Below are 23,571 nucleotides of genomic sequence, written 5' to 3' on the forward strand. Positions count from 1 at the left end.
TTTTTCTTATAAGTAATACTCATTGTATTACAAAGTATATAGCATGTAAAAAAAAATTACCTGAAAGAGCTGCACGAATTTTCTTTTTCTATAATAGCTAATGATGGGCTATAGATTGTGCGAAAAACGTTATCGGTTCATTTATTATGTATACATGCAATTACTTTATACGTGCGTGGATAAAGAATAAAGAAAAAGTACAAACGCGAAACTATTATTATAAATTTATATGCAACGGACAAAATAATTTTCAACAATTTTCGATTGATTTCGTGAGGTAGAAAAAAAAAGGATATAACTTTTGTAGAAGGTATACTTGTTCTACAGACAATGAAAAAAAAATTGGACGACGTTCTAGTCATGCAGAGAACTCCAATTGAAACTCATCGAAAAACTGTAGATATTACGATACTTTTATTCAAGTATTTCGAAATTCAAAAATATATTCTATTTGTTTAAACAATATATGAATTTAATAATATTTTTTTTATATTGAATATTCGACATCAGATTTTGTGGATGTTGGGATTACGATTCGTCGAAATTTTCATTGAAGTTAGTCAATTTTTTGAGTCGAACAATCAATTGGGCGTGTTGTCTATGCATACTTATACCATTAGCTGTTGATATAATTAAAAATATAAAAAGTCTTGAAATTATCACCAATGATGTGGGATATCTTGCGCCATTATATTCAACATTTTTGAAAAGCATTAAAGTACAAACATTACAAAAAGAAATTGGACAACTTATAAATTCAATCCATCAGCCTATCGACAAATTACGGTACTCATCTGGTAAGATTAAACAATAATTTATTCAGTTTACTGACTTTTTTTTATTCGTATTAAGATTTCAACAAAACAATGCGTTAGTAGTCTAAATTAATCGTCCAGGCAATTTTACTGGGAAAAATACTTGGTAATTCTTTGATCTAAATGTTTATCGAAAAAAGTCATACGAGATCACATATCAGATTTCTTTTAAAAATAATTTTGGCCACTCAAAAGGTCCTGATCTTTTTAAATTTATAGATTAATGAGTAAGAATTCAACGTTACAGTGATTGATAATTTATGGAAAGTTGTCTTTTATTAAATATAACTGATCTTATAGAATTTAATCAGTTTAAACTTGTAGTACAGAGTGACTGAGCCAGTAAATGAACGCTTACACAATGAATGAACGGTCGTATTTTTCAATATTTTAATATAGAAGGACGCAACAAAATAAGAATTAAAGTTCTAAAAACTGTCAATCTCGTAGCAATAAAGCGTTTTCTTCATGTAATTGTGATTAAAATCTAAATGATGTAGGCTCAAATTAAACGATGTTAACTTACTGATCGTGTTCATGTACTGGACCGATCACTCTATTATTGCAATCTTCTTTTTGCATGTCAGCAATAATTCTTCGTGTGTTGATAACTTATTGAAAGAAAACCGATAATGATAAAAAATACCGTATAATGATAACTACGTGAGTCAAAAATATACTTTCGAGGATCAAAACCGACCACATTAGACGATTTGGGTGTAATGCTTAATTCTAAAAAAATTTTTTTGGTATCGAATAGATCGAAAATTTGATAACTCAAACACTATTTCCAAACTCAAAATCATATTACCTACGATGCATTCGAGCTTTTTAACATTTTTTTAGCTAAAATTTAATTATTCAGAAACCATTTCCACATTAGACCGGTTCTAAAAAATCGACTATTTTTTTTTTTTTTTCAAAACCCGCAGTGAAATATCTTCCTAGTCATGAAAAAAAAAAGCCTGTGAAAAACTGGGAAAGAAGCCTGTGGACAACTGGCGATAATTCTATTTTTTTTTTTTTACAACACCGAGTGCTGGGTCTATATTTCCTATAGGATTTCTATGGGATGTTCTGGGATTTCCAGAGAATTTAACTGGCGATAATTCTATTTTTTTTTTTTTACACCACCGAGTGCTGGGTCTATATTTCGCGTTACAAATGCCATAAGGGCGCATCAGCCTATTATACGCCCTTATGGCACCCGGTTGCTTAAACTTTGAAAGGGCTTACCAACAAATTTTTTTCGGGAATCGACGTAGTTATGCCTGAAACGGGCAGAAATGCAAAAAAAAATGTTGGTACGCCCTTATGGCACCCAGGGTACCTACCGGGAGCCATAAGGGCGTACAAAAAAAATTTTTTTTATTATTTCCATGCATTTAAAGTAAAAATACGTCGATTCCCGGAAAAAATTTTTTTATGTGCCCTTATGTCTTTTCAAGGGTATTTTTTTCGGGATACGCCCTTATGGTATCACTAACGCGATATACATGTATATATGTGATTTGAAGATCAAATTAATTTTAAATTTATCTGAGTTTCTTCTGAAGTTATTAATTATTATTTTTATCTATGCAGACGTGGGAGTATTGACAAAAATACGCACTGCCATTTGTTACCAAAATTTTGATTACTCGGTATATGCAAGTGTCTTAAGTTTTGTATTTTTTGCCGTAATTATAATATCAGCAAGTGTATCAAACACAGGTCTACCAATGCGAGGATATTTTCCATTCAACGAAACGATCTCACCAGCATTTCAAATAGTATTTCTGCTGCAATTTTGGTCTGTCCTTATAAATTGTGCATGGGCTTTACTGGTCGACTTGTTACTCATCGGACTTATTAGATGGATAAATGTGCAGCTATACGTTTTACAAAATAATTATGAAAATTGTCGTCCTGATATTTCAGATCGTGATAATTTTTTAATTTCTCACGATAATTACACGCTAATAAAAAATTACAATTTTTTTAAAGTACCAGAGGAACAGTTCAGGATACGGTCATTTGTGGCATTTCAGATGGATGAAATAAATGTTAAAAATGATTCATTCACACTACGATTTAAAACATGTATCAAACATCACCAACGAATCATCGACAGTGTTAATAACTACAATGATTTGTTCAATTCTATGTTGTTCGTGCAAATATTTAATAATCAATTCGTAGCCTGTCTTTGTCTATTCCAAGGTGTTTTGGTACGCATTTAACAATTTAAGTGTTTTACTTATACAACTATTGATTTTTTAAATTAATAGGCAATGAAGCAAAATAAAGATTTCATAAATTATTTCATTCTGTCTGGATCAAGTGTAACAGAATTGTTTTACTTCTGTTTTTTTGGCAGCCAATTAATTATTGAAGTATGCTTTAATATGACATGAATTATTAATTACACGTATTGAAGATGATTTTATTAATAATTTTGCTATTATAGGCAGAAAAAGTACATGAAAGTCAATGGAAGTCTGGTTGGGACGATAACATTTGCCCCGAAGTACGTGATCTGATGTTGAATGCTCTACTACAATCTATGAAACCACTCAAGATAATAGCGGGATATTTTTTCGTATTCTCTGTGGAAACATTCGTATCGGTAATGACATTCAATAAAATAATTTCTATTGCGGTTAGTAAAAAAAAATTATAATTCTGCAGTATAAAAATTACACTTTTATTTAGGTTCTGCAAAAGGCTTATTCATATTTTGCGATTCTCAATACAGTTATAGATGAAAATGATTAAACAAAATATATCGATATTTATTCAACATGGTGTGATTATAGCAATGACATTATCAAGCTTCATATGATAAACTATTTTTATATAAATGTTAATTCTTTATAGTATATTAGTATTTAAATAAAGTTAAACTTGAAGGAAATATTCATACGGAGTATAAATTTTTTGTGAATTTATTTTTTTGAGCGTTCACATTTTCATTAGGATTTACCAAATAATCGTGAATGTTTAATAAATCTTTATTTCGAAATGTACCATTTGGCCCAAATCAACTGAATACTTAAAAGTAGTGATAAACTCATATTAATACACGATAATTCAAAATAACATGTTGTTAATTTGATAACAAATTGTGATATTATCAAATAATTTATTGAAAAACAAAAAAATAAAATTTATTATAGTTTAACTGAAAGTAACTATTTCGAACAAAAAGCTCTACTTGTAAGAAGCAAACGCTTACGATGTATTTTAACATATGACTCATACTACTGGAAATGAAAAGTCTTCAACCTCTATGATTTTAACCCTCAATTTTCTTATAACTTATGTAATAGATAGGTAGCGAAAAATTCATCGGAAAAGAGAGGTAATGATAGCATAAGATAATTGCCGAATTTAGCCAGTTTCTGGAATGATTTAGTTAAATTGTCAGTTTGTATATTATTTTTTTTTTACTTTTTCGAATTGCCTGAATAAAAATAAAGTATCGCGTGCAGAAATGAAAAATACATCAATAGAATCACGTCGAAGCGCCCTAAGCATGGCGATTGCCGGACTTAGGTCGAGTTTCTGAGACACACCAGCCTGTGTGTTCCATTGTTTGAAAAATAAATTAGATTAATTTTATCATTATCATTATTTTAAAGCTTATAAAAGTATTAATCTTTGAGAACTTATAGGTTGTGCGGGATTTGGAGTCTGGATTCATCGAGCCCGATTTTCCTAAAACTTTTAAATAACATTTCAAACATTTTTGGCATCACTGCGCTAATTATTTTTGTGGGAACGTTAACTATAGATCTAATACTTAACTCTCACGATCTTCTGATTGCTACTGACGACGGATGTTATCTTGCTGGAATATCTGTCATAGTATTCAAAGTATACAATTTTTGCCGTCATCACAAGAGAATAAAAAACCTCATAGACGCAACTTATAGACCTATTTATGTACTTCAAAAGTCGACAGGTACTTTTTATATTCATACAATTATTATATTCATAATTAATAACTTAGACAAAAATAAAAAATAACAATTATTCGTCAGATGTTGGACTGAAAAGAATTTTAGATACTACTGCTTACCATCAAGATCTAGAATTTTGGTTTTTTGTATTACTCGGTAGCAGTCTGACGATAGCGTTAATGTTTTTTGTGCCAACAAAAGACGGTGCTCTACCAATACGAGCAGCTTATCCATTTGATACAACAAAGTCACCAATGTATGAAATAGCATTTATTCTTCAATTCTACGCAGTAGCTTACGGTATCATGGCCATTGTTTTTATTGACACAGTGGGCTTAGGAATCATTAAATGGATAAATATCCAGTGCCTTATTCTCGCGTCAAATTACACAAATTGTCGAATTAATAAAAGTAGATTAATCTCTTTAGAATCTCACGATAATTTATCAATGATCGCATCTATTGCTGAAGACATTAAAAATATTAATGATGATTACGATGAAAAAGAACCAAATATCACAACATTTTGCCCATTCGACGAACCAGATACTGCGGAAATTAGCGATTGTTTTGTCGCGCGGTTTAAAAGATGCACAAAAAATCATCAACAGCTTTTGGATACCGTTGACCAACTAAACGATTGCTTTAGTAGCAGTATGTTGATGCAATTATTTGCGAGTTTTTCAATGATATGCTTGACTGGTTTTCAGGCCGTTCTGGTAAGCCTACGGGACGTTAAATATTTTACAGACCTAAAATAAAATAATTAATACTTTCATGATTCGTAAATTTCATGATTCATAAATTTTCGCAAGGGCGCAACCACAAAAACAAGTTTAATCAAATTCGTCCTCTACTTGGGAGCAGCATGTACGCAATTATTTAACTGGTCTTGGGTTGGAAATGAATTACTCTATCAGGTAATAACTTCAATTTTAAAAAAGTAATAATTTGTTTCTTATGAATAATAAATGACTAGAATGTTCGTTTATTTGAATTGTTAATAAATATACACGGAGAGAAATTTATGGTAACCGTTCCTAGTACGTTTATGAAGTATCATCCCATACCGTTATGGTAATGATTACTTGCAATTATGGGATATAGGCCTATACTTTCAGGGAAAAGTTCTCATAAGTATAGGAACAATCCCATCATTATGGAAACCGTTACCATAATATTATGGTAATGATAACTATAATATATATGGGTGCCGTTCCTATAATCAAAATTTAAAAAAAACGGTTACACTGAGAAAAACAATCGCTAGCTGCTAGCGATTTTTTTCTCTAGCAGCTAGCGACTTTTTCGCTATGCATACATATATACGTATATAAATAAGCATTCACATTATATATAAGCCTTGTTTTCTTAAGTGACCCATTTTGCCCCACTCTCCCTATATATATATATATATATATATATATATATATATATATACATTAGGGTGGTCGTTAAAAATTAAACTTTCTCAGACGCCCTATAAAAAGCTTCTTTTTAGTGAAAAAATGCGTGGGGAATTTGGCTTTTTCTTTTTAAGTAAAAAGAACACGTGCCGCAGGACGATCAAAGTTCATTTTTTGATACAATCGCGTTTTTTTTTAAATATCTCATGAAAAATGCAGATTAAAGGAAAAAATCATAGGAACAACTTTGTAGGAAATTAAATTCTTGAAAAAAAAGGTTATGTTCATTTTTTTTGTAAAATGTGTATTTATGAAGATATTTTTAAAAAACTTTTTTAGATCTTATCAGTTGAGCATTTTAAGAATTTTGAATGTTTAAAATAACGTTTTTTCTTAAATATAGACAACTTTGTAACTCGTAGCATATCAATCATTAATGCTTGTTGTAGTTTCTATATACTTAAAAAATTGTTAGTTTCAAAATTTGTAATCCTTAAAACGCTCAATTCAGATTTAAAAAAAGTTTTTTTAAAATATCTTCATAAAAACACATTTCATAAAAAAAATGAAAATGACCTTTTTTATCAAGAATTTAATTTCCTACAAAATTGTTCCTACGATTTTTTCCTTTAATCTGCATATTTCATGAGATATTTAAAAAAAACCGCGATTGTATCGAAAAATGAACTTTGATCGTCCTGCGGCACGTGTTCTTCTTACTTAAAAAGAAAAAACCAGATTCCCCGGGTATTTTTTCACTAAAAATAAGCTTTTTATGGGGCGCCTGAGAAAATTTAATTTTTAACGACCACCCTAATATATATATACATATATAGCTAATAACACTGAACGGTGTGTAAGATAACACTCATACCGAGTTAATAGTACACTTTCCGAGCTACTAGCGAAAAAATCGTTAGCAGCTAGCGAAAAAATCGCTTGCAGCTAACGATTAAAAATCGCTAGCAGCTAGCGATTATTTTTTTTAGTGTACCATGTATTATGGGAATCATTCCCATAATACCTTGTAATTGTTACCATAAATTTCTCTCCGTGTAGAGAAAAAAACTTTGAAATATTTACATTTTTGAATTTATTGACCGTAATTTTAGCCGTATTCGCGAAAAAATATTTAATTTGGCGACTTCTTCAGAAAGTAACATTACTAACAAGTCAATGGACATCTGGCTGGGAAAATGAACTTGATTCCAATATTAAGCCACTGTTAATAATGTCTATGATTAAGACAATGAGACCTATAGAGCTACAAGCCGGCGGATTTTTTACCATGTCTATAGCAACATTTCTTTCCGTGAGTTTTTTGTTTCAGTTTTTTTTTATTTATCAATCCGAAAAAGATTTTATAAATCAATTAAATTTTTTTTATTACAATTTCAACAGATTATTAAAAGTTCTTATTCATTTTTTGCTTTGCTAACAACATTAACCGAATAAACAAAAACTGATGAAAGAACTCAAATAGTGAATCGATAACTTTGGTAATAATTATTATTTTTAAATTTGATAAAAAATAAATCAGTTAAATTTGTTGAAATTTAATATAAATTTTTCTATACTACCCGAAAATTGAAAAAAAAAAAAATTTCCTTAAAATAAGTGCAACTTTATATTTTGCCTGGTCCTTCCCTATGTATTGCACGCCTCGGAAGCGAAGCGGAGAGGTTGTGCTTTATAACCGACCTGTCAAGGTCACACGATTTCCACTCATTAAAGTGCATATATTTTTTTTCTATTACTCTTACACATTATGAAAAGCACATCAATATAAAGCTGAAACACTAATAAATAATCCTGATACTTTTTTTAATTTGTCTAATATGTATTAATATAAAAAAAAGTTCATTAAAAAAAATTTATCGTGGACGTCCATTAGTCTGTGGTTCAAAAAAACGGCGTGGTACGGATATCTCGAGAACGACTTGACGAAACAACTTAATTTTTTTTTCAAAATTTTCAGAAATAAGCAAAGAAGGTTCCTTTCGAAAATCACTACTGTAGGCCTTCTCGTTTTTTTAAAAATAAATCATTACGGTTAAAACCGGCAATTTTACATGTAAACAAACACACACTGCCGCCATTTTTCATTAGGAATGTTCTCCTTATTTATTTTTTTTTTACTTTTATTACCATATATTTGCCATGGAAATTTCCATGGGAAAAGAGCGGGATATTCAATTTTATTCGAAATTTAACTTTTAAAAAAAAACATAACATGAGCGTTCGAGGCGTGCACTTTTGGATTTTCCAAATTTTTTTTTTTTTTTTTCTTTTTATGAATACTATTAATGTGTTAATTAAAAATATGTCCAATGGCTGAGCATACTCAAGCTTTGCTACTAGAATTAATATTCTTAGCGTCAGTAGTTCGGGCTTGATTGACAGCAGTGTCGAATAACTCAAAACAAAAATTATAAGCTCATTTATTATAAATAAATATTTAAATAATTAAATATTTATTTATTATACGTGTCAACTTAGAAATCAAAATATCTCAACTTACAGGTTAGTATATTTTTTATCCTCCATCCACAAAAGTTTTGTTATTGTCATATTTGTCGGTGATATTACTCGGCGTTAAAATTTTTATAATAAATTCAACAAATAATTATAGTGTTAATTCATCTTAATTATTTAATTCAAAAATATAAATTATCAATTAAAAGTATTAACAATAATTTTATAATATTTCAAACTGATCCAACTTAGTTTTTAAAATGTTTATAAAATTTACAAAACTAGTTTTTTTGATGATCCATCTTATAACCATCTTCCCACTATTCAATAATTATTTATAAAAAAAAAATAACGACTCTTAGTTTTACAAAAAATCAGTTACCCGGTGTAAAAATTGTAAATATAAATATACTTTTTTATCATTTGTAGTTTTCGCGTCTTATAGTGGATAAATAATAAAATTTAACATGCATCTGGAAACTAGCACCTGCTTATAGACAACACGCAATAGTAATTTCACTCATTAAATATTCACGATAATTTTTTTTTTATATTTTAACAGCAATTTATTGTATAGTTACTACGAAAAAAATTCTAAGAAACACTTTGCTCTAAGAAAGGTAGATTACATAATAATTTGAGTAAATTGACCTTAATTATATCTATAGAAACTATTATTCTGTTCCGTTCCTCTGTTTTATTTCTGTTTGTAACAAAGAAAAAAAGCCGCATCAGTAATGGAAAATAATTTGATAAAAACACATCGCACACATTGGCATACAGTTTTTAAAATTATTAGGTGGAAAGTTGAGGTAATTTTAATATAAAAAATAAAGTAATCTTAAAATAATTTTTTCTGCTACAGATTAATTGGCGTTTGGACTTATGATAAATCTGTGCCAATTTATCTGAATTTTTGCAACTCATTTATCAGAATATTTAGCACAATTACTGTGACAATATATTTTAGTACAATACTCGCAGATCTGATTGTTAATTATAAAAATTTGAACGTTTTATCTGATGATGGCTGCTTTTTATGCGGAGTTTATGTTATATTATTCAAAGCATTTAAATATAATCGGTTTCAAAGCAGAATACATAATCTTTATGATGAAATTCATAAACCGATTGACATACTGCGTCAATCTTGTGGTAAGTTGATAGTTTTATTTTCAGCTATAGTGTAGGGGAGGGTGGGGCAGAGCGGCCCCCCTAAGCCAATTATTATTTTTTGTGGCTTTCAACCATAAGATCACTTTACTTTTGTCCTATTTCGAACAAATTTATGGACATTTTGCCAAAATTCTGAAAAAATTTTTTTTTTGTGGGGCAGAGCGGCCCCCCTTCAAAAAGTGATAAAAAAAATTTTTTTTTTCGTTTTTTGTTTTTTTAAAATTATTTTCATCATTAAGAATGTATTTCTTTCTCTTGACAACTATTTTTGGTTTTATATTACTCGAAAAAAATTTTTTAAAGCGTAAAAAATCGTTCACTCTCGATTACCTTAATTACTAATTGTTATTTAATAAAAAAAAAATCAATTCTATAGTTTTACTTTATTTCAAAAATTTATCAACTAAAAAAAAAAATTTAATTTTTATAAATTTTTAGTGACCAAATTTGCCTCTTACATAAAGAAACGGCCGAAAAATATGAAAAAATAATTTTTTCGGAAGTTTCGGCTGGTCCATTTTGCCCCAGGTGTTTTGCGTAGGGCTTGAAATGTGGAATTATACTAATTTTTCTTTAATTTGACGATAAAAATATGAAAAAATCACTTTTTCGAAATTTTGGGCTTGTCCATTTTGCCCCAAATGTCATGCGTAGGGCTACAAATGCGCAAATATATCGGATTTATAGTAATTAGGTAAAAAAAAAAAAATTTTTTTTTGATCAAAATTTCAGAGGGGCCGCTCTGCCCCACCCTCCCCTATATATTTCCTTCAAATTATAAAATTATTAGAATCAACTGTCATGTTTAGTTGTACCAAATATATTTATTTGTCACTAAGAAAAATTTTTAAAAAAGCCACAAATAAATTGATTTATTTGGGACAAGTATTTCTTTTCTGCAGTGTACTAATTTAGTTAATAATTTAATAATTTATTTAAGATTTAGGAACATTGATAACTATAAAAAAAACAATGTTTTTGGAAACCCTTGATTTCTATATGTTTTCATCATTTGCCACGACTTTGGGACTGTCGACAACATTTTTGGTTCCCCGTAAAAAAGGTGAACTGCCAGTACGTGCATTATTTCCATTTGATACTACAATATCACCAATGCACGAAATAGCATTTTTCATCCAAATATATTCAATTGCCTTTGCATTGACAAATGTCGTAACACTGGAATTCATAAGTCTGGGATTCATACGCTGGACTACCGTACAATTGATTGTATTGACTTCAAATTATGAAAACTGTCGTACTGACATTATTAGGGCACGTGCTACTTACTATCCTTCATCAGAGACGATAAAACTAGTGAAAAACTTCGGCATTACTAAATTAATTAACAAACAAACGGAAATACGAAAATTTATACCGTTTATGAAATTCGAAGCCGAAGATATTGTTCATGATTGCTATTTATGGCGATTCAAAACATGCATCAAACATCATCAGCGGATTACTTTGATTGTTAAAGAATTGAATAGCTTATTCAGTTCAAGTATGTTGATGCAGCTTACAGCGAGTGCTACAATGATTTGTTTGGCTGGTTTTCAAGCAGTATTAGTAAGTTTTTATTCATTTGTTAGCTACTTTGTATACATAAATTTCGTAAATTATTAGCAAAAAAAAAGAGATAAATCTTTTTTTTTAATTTTTCCTCAAGGGCTCAAATGATAAATCTAGTTTCATGAAATTTACCGTCTATCTTGGAGCGACTTTTACACAGTTGTTATATTGGTGTTGGTTTAGTAATCAACTTCTCACTCAGGTAACTTTACTTTTATTCATAATAAGTTAAATTAGTAAAGAGATATTTTTATTTCGCGGCCGGAATTTTACTGTATACATATATAGGAGTATCGTAAAAGGACCGCACACAAATGAAGGGGTACATAGAGGTCATGATTCTGAGACGAAAATTTCACTAGCGTTTTCCAATCCGACGTACAAGTAATAAGCTAATTATTAGGAGAAATAAGCTATCAGAAACGCGCAAAAGAAGTGGGGGAGGAGGTAGCTACTGCCCTCTGCAAGCATTCTTGCTTACCAGGTTTCACTAAAACATGCTTGTGATTGGCCACTTTCTTTAATTAAAAACTATGCGTCAGATTAAAAAACGCTAGAGGACTTTTCGGCTCAGAACAACACCCTTTATCTACCTCTTCATTTATGTGCGGTCATTTTAGGACAATACATATACATATATAATTGTTTTTGTACGTAATTTTGTTCAATTTTGAAGAATAATTCATCCCATACGGAAAAAAATATAGGGGAGGGTGGGGCAGAGCGGCCCCCCTGAAATTTGGACCAAAAAAAAAATTTTTTTTTTTCGACTATTTATTATAAATCCGATATGTTTGCGCATTTTTACCCCTACGCATGACATTTGGGGCAAAATGGACAAGCCCAAAATTTTGAAAAAGTGATTTTTTCATATTTTTATCGTCAAATTAAAAAAAAAATGTTATAATTCTACATTTCTAGCCCTACGCATAACACCTGGGGCAAAATGGACCAGCCGAAACTTCCGAAAAAATTATTTTTTCATATTTTTCGGCCGTTTCTTTATGTAAGAGGCAAATTTGGTCACTAAAAATTTATAAAAATTAAATTTTTTTTTTTAGTTGATAAATTTTTGAAATAAAGTAAAATTATAGAATTTATTTTTTTTTTTATTAAATAACAATTAGTAATTAAGGTAATCGAGAGTGAACGATTTTTTACGCTTTAAAAAATTTTTTTCGAGTAATATAAAACCAAAAATAGTTGTCAAGAGTAAGAAATACATTCTTAATGATGAAAACAATTTAAAAAAAAAAAAAAAAACGCAAAAAAAAATTTTTTTATCACTTTTTGAAGGGGGGCCGCTCTGCCCCACAAAAAAAAAATTTTTTTTCAGAATTTTGGCAAAATGTCCATAAATTTGTTCGAAATAGGACAAAAGTAAAGTGATCATATGGTTGAAAGCCACAAAAAATAATAATTGGCTTAGGGGGGCCGCTCTGCCCCACCCTCCCCTATACGGGAATATATGCCAGCAAAATAACATACATACGACAATACTAAAGATATAAACCGGATGTATACTATTCTGCCGGAATATAAATTTTTCGTGCGGGATTTTATATTGAACAACGAATAGATAACAATAAATTTTTTTATTAAAAACAAATGTTTCCATACGCAATAGTTTAATATATTTTCCAGAAATTACATAGAAGATATGTATATATTGTTTAGGCAGCTTCATTAACATCTGGGGTTTGGATGTCAGGTTGGGAAGACCAGTTACCACTGAATATTAAAAATTTATTAACCATTTCAATATTACGGACATTGAAACCATTACAATTAAAAGCTGGAAACTTCTTTACTCTATCTATGGAGCTTTTTGTATCGGTAAAATAAACATAAACATATATTATGTTTGAAGAATATCTGATAAGCTCTAAGCAAAATTATGAATATTCTTAAATCATTTATTACAAAAAATAGTGAATACATTTAGCAAAAACGGATATAAAGAACTTGTTTGTGGTAAACTTGTCTGTGACTCATGTAAAATTTGTCACTTTCTATATGTCATATTCATTTATACTAGATGTATTGACTTAAATTAACAATAGTAAGATAAACTATATCTTCATTTATTATTAACAATCAAAAATAAATATTTTACAATATAGATTTTGAAGAGCTCATACTCTTTTTTTGCTCTATTGTCATCTGCGACTCAACAAAACTGACAATGATCCAACAAGAAGATATTTTTGTTTTAATTTTAAACACGAGGAAATAATAAATAAATATAATTTTATATTTTATAATCTAATTTATCAATAAAGCAAAAAAAACGATTAATTATATTTTAATTGTAGTATAAATTAAATAATAAAATTATTTTTAAATCATCATGTATAAATTTTTGCGCCTTAAGCGCGAACGCGCTTTGTATGCCTCACAATCGAAATTATTTTTCGCTTAATTCAATCATGTTAAATGATCTATATTGGGTAAAAATACCATTTGTGGCCAGTGCTTTATTTTTGGACATTTAATAATTTATTTTAATTAATCGAAAATTATAAAAAAAAATCTTGCGTTGTAAAAGTCTAATAAAAGTATCTTTGAATAAATTAAAAAAATTAATTGTCATTTCGTATTTTACAAGTTATTTAGTAAAATTTTTGAAGTGTCCAAAATTGGCCAAAAACGGTACCTGTACCCTACGCTTTTCATTATACGAAAATCGGTTAAATTGCATACTAGTAAATTTATTAAGGCATAATTTTGACCCGGTGTTAAATAAATAAGATAAAAAAATATTTTTTCAATTTGAATATCAAATTGAATTTAAATATATACTTACTATTTGCACTTACCGATATTCATTTAATAAATAATTTTGATAAAAGATGTCAAGACGCATTTATCATTTGATATAAAATTTATGAATCAATAAATTTTACTTAAAAAATTTCTAAAAAATTGTAAACTGCTTTTTAAACGTTTTTAGATTAAAAAATTAAGAAATGATATTTTAGTTGTTTCCTTTTATAAGTCTGAAGTACAACTGCGCGGCGAACTTTTCACTTTAATTAATTCAGAATAGATTTTTTCCCACCCTAACAAAGGAGTTGATTATAAATAACTCTATTATAAAAAAAATAAAGTGCTCGCGGACGCCAATATCTAATTTATTATGCAAAAAATGGGGCAATAAAAATGTGAATACGCTAATTTTTTATTTATGCGTTTAAAAAATAACGTGGCTTAGCGGATGCCAATGTTAAATTTATTATGCAAAAGATGGGGTAAAAAAAAGCTAATTCATTATTAAGCCACGTGGCTTAAGCCATGTTATTTTTTAAACGCATAAATAAAAAATTAGCGTACACGGGTCAAAAAAAAATCTTAAATTTGACTTGATTAAACTTAATTTATTTTGAAGTCCTCGATATGCCGACAACTGTATTCCACATTTTGACTTTTTAAACTTTTTTTGACTTAATATTGACTTTTTTTTATTTTTTTGCCTTAGATTAGGCTTTTTTTTGACTTAAATTGTTTAGTTTCCTTTAATTTAACTTTTTTGGCTTAAATTATTTCATTGCCTTAAATTTGACTTATTTTGTCTTAAAAAAACAACTGGTTATCGATTCGAAATCTAGTTCTATATTTGACTTAATTTTAACTTAAAAATTAAGTCAAATCGAATGTGGTTTTTATACTTATGTATTAATTAAACTAATCTAAAATTAAATCTGAATTTTAATTATAGCAAATTTTTTAAAAATTATTTCTGATTAAATTAAAATTATCATTAAAAAAATTTTCATTGCAATGATTTTTTTTTATTCTGTTCCTGAAGAATTTATATAAGCTCTTGTTTACAATATCATTCATTTTCATATTGATTAACCAATTCTGCAATAAACGTTTTATTACCTGTATTAATATAAAAACATACCGATAGTAAATTTTCGACAGGAATTCGCAAATACATTTTCAGTTACAATGAATTCATATAAGTGTGATAGTTGGAGAAGTCTGACAGGCTCTTTGAAAGGTATTGTTTGCAGAAGAGTTATTATTGCGAAATGATGGCCAAGGCACTTACAATTACTAATTTTTTGACAATCACATATTTTATCAATAATTTTTATAAAAGAATGAAGAAGACCAAAACGTTTTTCATTCAAGAATTTAAATGCTACATATGAAGAATTATTTTTTAATGTTTCTTTATCATTTTTTGATATAAACAATATACCATTTAATAATAATCGAAAATATTCTAAACCATAAACACCTTGAATGTTCCCGTTATTTAAACTTCGAAAAAAAAATTTTTTTCACTGATTTTTTCTCGAAAAACTGAAAAATAATTTTTTTACGTGTATTTTAAATGGGAAAATGAATTTGTAAACCGCCAGCTCAATTTTCGAGATATTGAGCTGATTTTTTAGGAGGATTTTTTTTAGGTCCCAAAGAAACTTTTGAGACTATGAGACCTAAAGAAAAAAAAAATCATTTTTTTTGACACACCCTAAAACATACATAGATAAATTTTTGAACGAATGGTATTGCACACCCCAAGCGCGAAAGCGCAGGTGTGCTTTATGGTTTTCGAACTCTACTCAACTACTTATGATAGTTTATGACGAAATTCCTTGAAAAGTCGACCATGAGGACAAATACAATAGTTAGATTTTTAAAAAAATCTACCTAAAAAATGGCAGCTTCGAAAAAAAGTGATAAAAAAAATTAAAAGTAACATCACAAATATACAGATGTAAGATTTTATATGTAAGTGAGTTAGTAATTAAATTTATTGTACTCACATCAAAATTAATTATTAATACTTCGCGTTACTAGAACCAGAAGGGCGTATCTCAAATTATACGCCCTTTTGGTCCTGCAGATTCAAAAGGGAGAATAAAAAAAAATTTTTTGCTCCAATCAATGTAAAAAATGTTGAAAACATTAAAATCTATGGAAAAAACGAAAAAAAAAAAATTTTTTGTTATACGTCCTTTTGGTTTTAAGAAAAAATTTTTTTAAAGTCGTAAGGGTGTATCCTGTTTTTTCGATTTATTATCAATTATAGGTAAGAGTACGAAAAAAAATTGCGAGGGTAATAAAAATTACCACTCCACAATTTAATTTATATGAACAAATTATTATTTAAGTGAAAAAACGAATGATAATTAAAGAAAAAATAAATTCATTAGGGTATTAGTCCTATGCCATCGCCATCGTCAGGATCATCTGTACCTAAGATTATAAAAAAAAAGATTTTTTAATTTTTTTTAGAACATAACTTGATGATAATAAAAAAATTTATAAACTGTTACCATCGCTAAAAATTAAATTTTGATAATACCGATGAAAAAAAAAAAAAAAAAAAAAAAAAGAAAAAAACAGAAAACAGAAAATGAGACCTTGATTGAAAAATAAAAAAATGCACCTTTGAAAAATTGAAAAATTTGAAAGTGCATTTTTTTAATTTGATTAAATTAAATTTCACAGCACTCATAGAATTTAGATTTTTTTAAATGCGTTTTTTTCATTCTCGAAGTATACAAATTTTTTACATTAATTGTTGAATTAAAAAAATTATAACAAACTTAAGATTCGATCAAAAGTAAATAAAGAAATTCGTTTTTTTACTTAAATAAATATTTGCTCAAATAAATTAAGTTGTGGAGTGATCATTTATATTACCCTTACAATTTTTTTCCTTACTCTGACCTATAATTGATAATAAACCGAAAAAATAGGATACGCCCTTATGACTTGAAAAAAATTTTTTCTTAAACCCAAAAGGGCGTAAAATAAAAAATTTTTTTTTTCGTTTTTTCCATAGATTTTAATGTTTTCATCATTTTTACATTGATTGGAGCAAAAAAAAATTTTTTTATACGCCCTTTTGGTTCTACAGAACCAAAAGGGCGTATAAATTGAGATACGCCCTTATGGTTCTAGTAACGCGACTTATTAATGAAATATTAAAACTTTACACTAATATTACTTTGAGCAATTTTTTTCATTTAATGTAATAATAATTTCTGATAATGCGTCGTCTGAAAGATGTCCCGTGTTAAATAGATGAAAAATAATTAAAGTTTAGAACTAAAATTATCATAAATTTAAAGTATTTATTGTTATTACAACATATAGATTTATAGTTTACTTTAAAGTAATTGGACACAGTTGATTGCTCCCAATAATCAAATGCGTAAAGAAGATTTTTGTTAGAATGATTATAAAAATCTTTGATAATCTTATTTCCATTTTTATCAATTACACAATAATTAACTTCAAATTTTAAATATAGTAGATAACAGTTTTATATCAACAAACATTCAATATGATTGATTATTTTTTTTTCTTAAGAACTTTATATAAATTTTTTTCTGATGTCGTTTTATACAATAAAAAAATTTTAGCACAGGTTCCACAACTATAGCGAATAAAAAAATTGTTTTATGCTGCCTTCGTTCCCCATATTTCACGAATTAGAAAGAAATTACTTGATTGAGTCTTACTTTCATACAATTATATCATAATTAATGAGTTTAATTTTTGAATAAATTTTCAAAGCTGTTCCATCATCAAGAAACAGTTAGACATCGACAACAAAATAACAACAAAAAATGCTCAAAGTTCATACTATGCATAAAAAAAAAAGTATTAGTCACACTGCACGCAATAGGACTATCTATTATCGATCATCGCAATAAGTGTGTATAAGATAATAATTTGAACTCTTACTTTTTCATCGGCGCCTTATAGTCTATGATAGATAAAAAATAGCCTACTGAGAAATATTAAATATAAAAGGACTTACACAGTATTTAAGGGAATTATATTATTTTTCCAAATCATTTCTGAAACTACTACTTTCTATACTTTTCATACGTTGTTTTATCATCTTATCAACTTTTATTGTAAGCTAAAAATAAAACATTGTAAATATACCTGGTAGTCATGACGAGTACCCCAATTGAAACACATCGTAGATTTTTGGACAAAAGTATTAAAATTTTACGGTAAATTATTTATTGACTAATTGTAAAATCTACTTTTAGCAATAATAAATATGATACTTAAATTATTATTATTAATATTACTTATTTTTAGATATTGTGGTGTTTTGACATTTGACTCTACAGCACCCATGTATCAAAAATTTTACAATAACACGATAAGAATATTTAATTATATTATTGTAATTTTTTATTTTATTACTCTCATTACTGATATTATTTTTAATTATAAGGATTTGATGACTATTGCTGATGACGGATGTTTTATCGCTGGGTGGATAGTGACATATTTTAAAATACATAAATTTTATACACAACGTCATAGAATTTGTAAACTTATTGATGATGTGCATAATCCAGTTGATGTGCTTCGACAATCTTGTGGTAATTAACAAAGATAAATTATTTCCGAAAAAAAAAAACAAAAAAAAACATTTTAAATTCACAGAGATCTAAATCTTGCATACTACGTAGATCTAACATTTTAATTATTTAGATCTATGTTGGCGCGTGTAACTCAAAGTTAAATAAAAAGCTAAAACATCAAATAGTAAAAATTTTCAATTTTAATTGTAAAGTTTTCGAGATCTTATAAAAAAAAAAAATTTCGAATAAATTTTAGATTTGAAAATATCCACATAGATATAAATAGATCTGAATATAACTATCGATATAAATGTAGTTATTAAATTCAAAATAATTAGATCTACGTTAAATGTTTCCAAAAAGTTCATTTTTTAATTTTTTCCTTGTTTTTTTTTTCATTTCTCATGTTTTTGTCAATAATTGAAAATTGTGGATATGAGTTCTAATCAAAATTAATCAAAGTTTACCAAAAGTATTAAATCAGCCAGTTTTTCTACTTTTCAATTTTCAAAAGTTAAACTCAAAATTTCGATTTGTCTCTCATTTTAAAATTCCTTACATGGAAAATTTTGATATCATTTTTAGAACTTAGAAAAAATAAAATAACGACAAAATACTTTGAGTTTAATTTCTAACTGCACTTAATACCTTTAGAAATTTCATGAACAATTTTTTAACGTTATTGAATTTTTTAGTGAGTTATTTTTTGATAGATAATTCTTATTTAATTCTATTTTTTTTTTTTTTTTTTTTTAATTCATTATTAATCAATAAAACTCTATATATATATATATATATATATATATATTCAGATTTAGGTGTATTAACAACAATGAAGACGTACATGTTTTTTGATGCACTAGATTTTTTTTTATTTTCAAATTGTGCTGTGACCCTCGGTATTGCATTAATTATACTAGTACCACGTGAAAAAGGTAAATTACCAGTGCGTGCAGTATTTCCATTCGATATAAAAAAATCACCAAATTACGAACTAGCATTATTTATACAGTTATATACACTAATATTCGGTCTTATAAGTGTTGCTATGGAGGAATTTATAAGTTTAGGATTTTTACGATGGACAACACTCCAATTAAAAGTATTGTCAGCAAATTATAAAAATTGTAATAGCCATTCAATAGAATATGCTGATTTTAATTTAACACAAGATACATATGACTGCATTAAAAAATTCAAAATATCAAATATACTAGACGATCAAATGGAAATAAATAAATTTGTGGAATTTGATCGTAGTAAGGATAATAAAAAAATTGAAAAAGTTGTTGATTGCTTCAAGTGGAGGTTCAAAACTTGTGTAAAACATCATCAAAGAATAACGCATATTATTGATGACCTAAATGACGTTTTTGATTCGTGTCTTATTGTTCAATTTGCTGTCAGTTTATTTCTCATTTGTCTCAACGGATTTTTAATTGTTATGGTATGCCAATAGTTATATGATGGTTATTGTTTACTGTAAACAATTATTTATTTACTTCTGTGTTCATTTTCAGTGTGCTGATGATAGAAAAAAATTAATTAGTGCATTTACATATTTATCTGTTGGATTCCTGCAATTACTTTATTGGTGCGGATTTGGCAATGAACTGTCATTTCAAGTAAATAAATAGTATATTGTGTGACAAGGGATGAAACAAGACGATTTCAGACTAAGGTGAAGTTGGCTGACATCACCCGCAGTCTGAAATCCTGTTTCATCCCTTGTCACGTACTATATTTTTCATGATTACCTGCATCGGAACTTCAAGATTCAGTGTCAGCAGCCCGTAAGAAACAAGTTAATTTCAAGCCGATGATAAGGAGAACTGTTAGAGAATGAGAAATCTGTGATTTACAGTCACTTATTAAATAGTAAATACGACAATAGTATATTAACGCATTGAGTGGAAGGTGCTATCGACAACGAGTGTGATTGGTTCACGAACCGTTAGGCGAGTGTTGCCAACACACGAGTGTCGAAAGCCCTTCCTACTCAATCTGTTGCAATAGTTTTTGCATCGAATGGTAAGAAAGAATGTCTCTGATTGGTAAAAAAGGACACTACATTAAATTTAATTGCACGCCTCGGAAGCGAAGCGGAGAGGTTGTGCTTTACAACCGACCTGTCAAGGTCACACGATTTCCTCTCATTAAAGTGCATATATTTTTTTTCTATTACTCTTACACATTATGAAAAGCACATCAATATAAAGCTGAAACACTAATAAATAATCCTGATACTTTTTTTAATTTGTCTAATATGTATTAATATAAAAAAAAGTTCATTAAAAAAAATTTATCGTGGACGTCCATTAGTCTGTGGTTCAAAAAAACGGCGTGGTACGGATATCTCGAGAACGACTTGACGAAACTATTTAATTTTTTTTTCAAAATTTTCAGAAATAAGCAAAGAAGGTTCCTTTCGAAAATCACTACTGTAGGCCTTCTCGTTTTTTTAAAAATAAATCATTACGGTTAAAACCGGCAATTTTACATGTAAACAAACACACACTGCCGCCATTTTTCATTAGGAATGTTCTCCTTATTTATTTTTTTTTTTACTTTTATTACCGTATATTTACCATGGAAATTTCTATGGGAAAAGAGCGGGATGTTCAATTTTATTCGAAATTTAACTTTAAAAAAAAAAACATAACATGAGCTTTCGAGGCGTGCACTTTTGGATTTTCCAAATTTTTTTTTTTAATTAACCTAAAATAATATTTAATCTTATTAATATAAAATCAATTCGTGTATTATTTCTGACGCAAAAGATTGCTAAATACTAATAGTAACAATTAAACATGATTTAATTGATTTTTATAATGATTTAAAATTATTTTTATTGTTTTCAAAATATTGATACTCAGCAAAAAATAACTAGAGTTTCAAGTCAACGTTTATATAGTGAATTGTACATTATAATTAAATACAGTAAGATGATTTTCTATAGTCTGGGACATTCCGTTGTCCTAACTCGAGACGGCTGTTGATTGGGTTTTCTGGTGGATCGTTTAATGACTAATAAATAGTATATCTATATATATGTAAAAAGTGTACGTTTGTCATATTTTTCACGAACATTGTGGACATTCTTCGTGATATTTATTCTTTGTAGTGTCATTTTTAATTAATCAGAGACGTGCTTTCTTACCATGAGTTGCAAAAAAATATTATTTTCACTCATTTTTAGTAATTTTTTAAGTTAATCAAAACTGTCACTTAAAAAATGAAATGAGTAAACTAAAGTGACAAGCAAATAAATGAGAGTAATAAGGCTGCAAATGAACATTAAATATAACTAACACCGAGCAGAAACAATTGTGTTTCTTCCCAAAGGAAGAAACATGCATGTTACTGTCCGCTGTATGCAGGTATTTGTAAATTACGAATTCGCTAGCAGTTGTTTGCAGCATCGGCTTGAAATTAGCTTGTTTCGGCGGGCTGCAGACACTGAAACTTTAAGTTTTGATGCTGGTATCATGACAAATTTATACATAGGCAAATTCTTTAACGATGTCACAAATGATGTCTGGGTGGGAAAATTGGTTTGAAATCGGTTTAAAAAATCTCGTTACAACTGCAATGATAAAAACGATGCAGCCATTAGAAATGAGAGCTGGTGGTATTTTTGTATTATCTTTAGATACATTTATTAATGTAAGTAAAAAATTTTAACCCTTAAATGACACCGGATGATATTTTGACCCGAGACCACGTTCAAATTATTTTTCATTTTTTTAATAATAACAATATATGATCAAGGTTGAGGCTTCTTTGTTAAAATACAAAATGTTTTACAGAATTATTTCGAAGAGAAATTTGTAAAACTCTAATGCATTCTATTATACTAGGGTCAAAATCTTACCGTATGGCACTGACAATATTTCACAAAAGTGCTTTACTTAAGAGCTAATAAATTTATGTAAATATTTTGTTTTCAGATCTTGAAAAACTCGTATTCTGTTTTTGTATTGATGACTACAGTAACAAGTGATAATAAAAAATAATTTTTTATAGTTTCATAAGTAAAAATATCAATGTTAAACGATAAAATTAAAATGTTATAATTGTTTGTTGTGATAAAAAAATTAATAGTATTAATTATTAGTTTAAACACAAATAAAATATTTTATTACTGTTAAATTTTTGAGTGTCTCTACAGTTTTATAGAAAAATATATAACAGGGCTATGCTGTTACTCTGGTCGTCCTTACAAAGGGCACCACTGGAAGTGATAACGGCCTCCCAGAGCCGGATCTTGGATCATAAGGGTCGGTGTAATTTTGTTTAATTGTAAAAGAAGAATGAGGAAGGATAATTTACAAATAAATTATTATAAATTCACTTTTCCACTTTTATCCCTTTTATTTATTTAAACCTTTTAACCTTTTTATTATAACCTTTTATTATAAACCTTTTATTTAGACCTTATATTTTATTTATAAACCCGCAATATTTTACTTAAAACCAATTTTATTTTATAACCCGCAATATTTTAAAATATGGCCAATTACCTTTGGCATATCACACACACACTTTTTTCATTTTTACCTTAATTAAAATCACAATAATAATTTTCCCGCAATTATTAATTTCCTTATTTCACACTCACATTTATTCTGAGTCCCCTGAACTATCACACACACACTGATTTAAAAATTTGATGGCGTCCCGCCATTGACTATTTTTCCCGCCACAACTTTTTACACTTTAATAAATAAATTAATTAATTAAATATTTTATTTAAAGAGATTAATTCAATTAATTAATTATTTATTTTAAATTACTCCTTAATTCCTTTACGTATTTTATTTTTACT

General features: G+C 28.1%; 3 protein-coding genes across 4 annotated transcripts; all 3 read left to right on the forward strand.

The window, feature by feature from the left end:
• Window positions 1-211: 211 nt before the first annotated feature.
• On the forward strand, window positions 212-3,718 carry LOC130672336 (odorant receptor 82a-like). Its single transcript, XM_057476869.1, has 6 exons — window positions 212-422; window positions 511-797; window positions 2,400-3,025; window positions 3,086-3,190; window positions 3,265-3,423; window positions 3,510-3,718. The coding sequence occupies exons 1-6, from the start codon at window positions 331-333 to the stop codon at window positions 3,570-3,572; spliced, it is 1,332 nt and encodes a 443-aa protein (XP_057332852.1). The 5' UTR covers window positions 212-330; the 3' UTR covers window positions 3,573-3,718.
• Window positions 3,719-4,265: 547 nt separating this feature from the next.
• On the forward strand, window positions 4,266-7,656 carry LOC130672345 (odorant receptor 83a-like). Of its 2 annotated transcripts, XM_057476886.1 has the most exons (6): window positions 4,266-4,352; window positions 4,472-4,761; window positions 4,841-5,478; window positions 5,575-5,679; window positions 7,319-7,477; window positions 7,567-7,656. In XM_057476886.1, exons 1-6 carry the CDS (start codon window positions 4,291-4,293, stop codon window positions 7,618-7,620), a joined length of 1,308 nt encoding a protein of 435 aa, XP_057332869.1. In that variant the 5' UTR covers window positions 4,266-4,290; the 3' UTR covers window positions 7,621-7,656. The 2 variants fall into 2 exon arrangements, with proteins under 2 accessions (XP_057332869.1, XP_057332870.1); XM_057476887.1 differs by lacking the exon at window positions 7,567-7,656 and having other exon boundaries at window positions 7,278-7,415.
• A 1,567-nt stretch (window positions 7,657-9,223) lies between these two features.
• Window positions 9,224-23,163, forward strand: LOC130671020 (uncharacterized). Its single transcript, XM_057474695.1, has 12 exons — window positions 9,224-9,439; window positions 9,506-9,795; window positions 10,757-11,385; window positions 11,486-11,590; window positions 13,066-13,224; window positions 13,512-13,566; window positions 18,317-18,380; window positions 18,472-18,761; window positions 19,556-20,190; window positions 20,264-20,368; window positions 22,251-22,409; window positions 22,694-23,163. Exons 1-12 carry the CDS (start codon window positions 9,378-9,380, stop codon window positions 22,757-22,759), a joined length of 2,619 nt encoding a protein of 872 aa, XP_057330678.1. The 5' UTR covers window positions 9,224-9,377; the 3' UTR covers window positions 22,760-23,163.
• Window positions 23,164-23,571: the final 408 nt, after the last annotated feature.

Source organism: Microplitis mediator, chromosome 7 (assembly GCF_029852145.1).
Source record: "Microplitis mediator isolate UGA2020A chromosome 7, iyMicMedi2.1, whole genome shotgun sequence".
Taxonomy (NCBI): Eukaryota; Metazoa; Arthropoda; class Insecta; order Hymenoptera; family Braconidae; genus Microplitis; species Microplitis mediator.

What these genes read in the sequence shown, in the direction of transcription:
- LOC130672336 (XM_057476869.1), top strand. Translation starts at nt 331, where the DNA reads ATGAAAAAAAAATTGGACGACGTTCTAGTCATGCAGAGAACTCCAATT. An exon ending in CAAATTACGGTACTCATCTG is followed by an intron (nt 798 to 2,399) that starts GTAAGATTAAAC and finishes TTATCTATGCAG; the next exon opens with ACGTGGGAGTATTGACAAAA. An exon ending in CTGTGGAAACATTCGTATCG is followed by an intron (nt 3,424 to 3,509) that starts GTAATGACATTC and finishes ACTTTTATTTAG; the next exon opens with GTTCTGCAAAAGGCTTATTC.
- LOC130672345 (XM_057476886.1), top strand. Translation starts at nt 4,291, where the DNA reads ATGAAAAATACATCAATAGAATCACGTCGAAGCGCCCTAAGCATGGCG. An exon ending in ATGGCGATTGCCGGACTTAG is followed by an intron (nt 4,353 to 4,471) that starts GTCGAGTTTCTG and finishes GAGAACTTATAG; the next exon opens with GTTGTGCGGGATTTGGAGTC. An exon ending in CTGGTTTTCAGGCCGTTCTG is followed by an intron (nt 5,479 to 5,574) that starts GTAAGCCTACGG and finishes AATTTTCGCAAG; the next exon opens with GGCGCAACCACAAAAACAAG.
- LOC130671020 (XM_057474695.1), top strand. Translation starts at nt 9,378, where the DNA reads ATGGAAAATAATTTGATAAAAACACATCGCACACATTGGCATACAGTT. An exon ending in CTATGGAGCTTTTTGTATCG is followed by an intron (nt 13,225 to 13,511) that starts GTAAAATAAACA and finishes TTTACAATATAG; the next exon opens with ATTTTGAAGAGCTCATACTC. An exon ending in CTTTAGATACATTTATTAAT is followed by an intron (nt 22,410 to 22,693) that starts GTAAGTAAAAAA and finishes TTTTGTTTTCAG; the next exon opens with ATCTTGAAAAACTCGTATTC.